Raw genomic sequence first — 1268 nt, forward strand, 5'->3', positions numbered from 1 at the left:
ATAATTTATGGATGATATTATATGAAACTTTAATTTGATCACTTTGCCTTCGTATTTGAAAATTATATGAATTCACATCTAGATGATAAGATCAGATGAACAGTGTGAATGAAATCAAGCATGCATATATGAAAAGTGATTAATTCCTTTGAGATAACTGTAAAATTTTTAAATCGAATAGCTAAATTGTTGTATAGCATTGCTGATGAAAGTGTCGGATGGGTGGATATTTAATACATATTTTCAATTGAACTATAATTATATATATGAGATGATCAACCAGAGTCGAGTAACAGGAAAATGAGAATGTGATATGTACATATATGTGCGTGCGCGCGCACGTGTATCCGTATGTGGGCGTGTATGTGCTTATAACTTACTTTTTTCATGATTTGAAACTCCAAACGTTTCACGCAACTCTTCTGTGTTGAAATCATCGTAAAAATGATTGGGCGGACTAAAGCTAATCGCATCGGAATGGATCTCTAGCCCAGTGACGGCAATTTGCAAGTTAATCACCTTAAACAACTTTGGATAATATTTACTTTATCAGTAGCAATGAATAAAATGGAAACTGTTTCTTTTTTAAAGACTTTTCTTAAAAAACTATAAAATTAAGATTATACATGGAAATAGTGTTAAGGTTATTTTGAAATTTATTTATGAAATTTCCGTTTTTTCTGTAGTAACTGTAACCTTGCACCTTTGCAACCTTTACAGTAACTACTCTCAACTGATTTTTTTCTCTAAATCACCTGTTTGTTACACTCTAATTTAAATCGGTAATTAAATTATTATACAGAAACTGGATGGTTTTTTTTTGCGTTGATTTGCAGATTAAAGTTACTAAAAAAACTGATAAAAATCTCTTCTTTTTCATTATCTGAAGAAAAAAAAAGAAATGCAGAGTAAAATTGCAACAAGGAAAGTTTATTTATTATACTCGAAGCATACTTTCGAGATTCATTCGTTAAAAAAGCATTGCTACTTCACCAACTAGGGTTTGTTATATTGATTTCATCGCCTGAAATTCAGGTTATCGGTTATGGATGTGAGCTCAATGCTTTTGTTGCAGTTTTTATTTCTGAGGTAGCAAGTAATCAATAATACACGATCCAGTGCTTGTTCTGCTTCTTTTATGTTATTATGTTTTTTATTAAGCAGTTGATTTACATGTGCTCATCTATATATATATATATATATATATATAGGTATAGATCATCCTTAAATGACGCCTCCTTTTTGTTGTTCAAATTAATCCAAATCAC

The 1268-nt window shown here is 30.3% G+C and overlaps 1 protein-coding gene across 1 annotated transcript; it reads right to left on the bottom strand.

Annotated features, from left to right (window-relative positions):
- Positions 1 to 280: 280 nt before the first annotated feature.
- On the bottom strand, positions 281 to 967 carry Tsp_14246 (conserved hypothetical protein; the record flags this gene model as incomplete). The annotated part of the gene is given in 5 exon segments (XM_003367291.1): positions 281 to 368; positions 381 to 519; positions 546 to 597; positions 807 to 846; positions 955 to 967. Coding segments are annotated over 5 exon segments (332 nt in total), but the record flags the coding sequence as incomplete, so codon positions are not given.
- Between the last annotated feature and the right edge of the window lie 301 nt (positions 968 to 1268).

The sequence above is a fragment of the Trichinella spiralis genome, assembly GCF_000181795.1.
Source record: "Trichinella spiralis strain ISS 195 chromosome Unknown Scfld4514, whole genome shotgun sequence".
Taxonomy (NCBI): domain Eukaryota; kingdom Metazoa; phylum Nematoda; class Enoplea; order Trichinellida; family Trichinellidae; genus Trichinella; species Trichinella spiralis.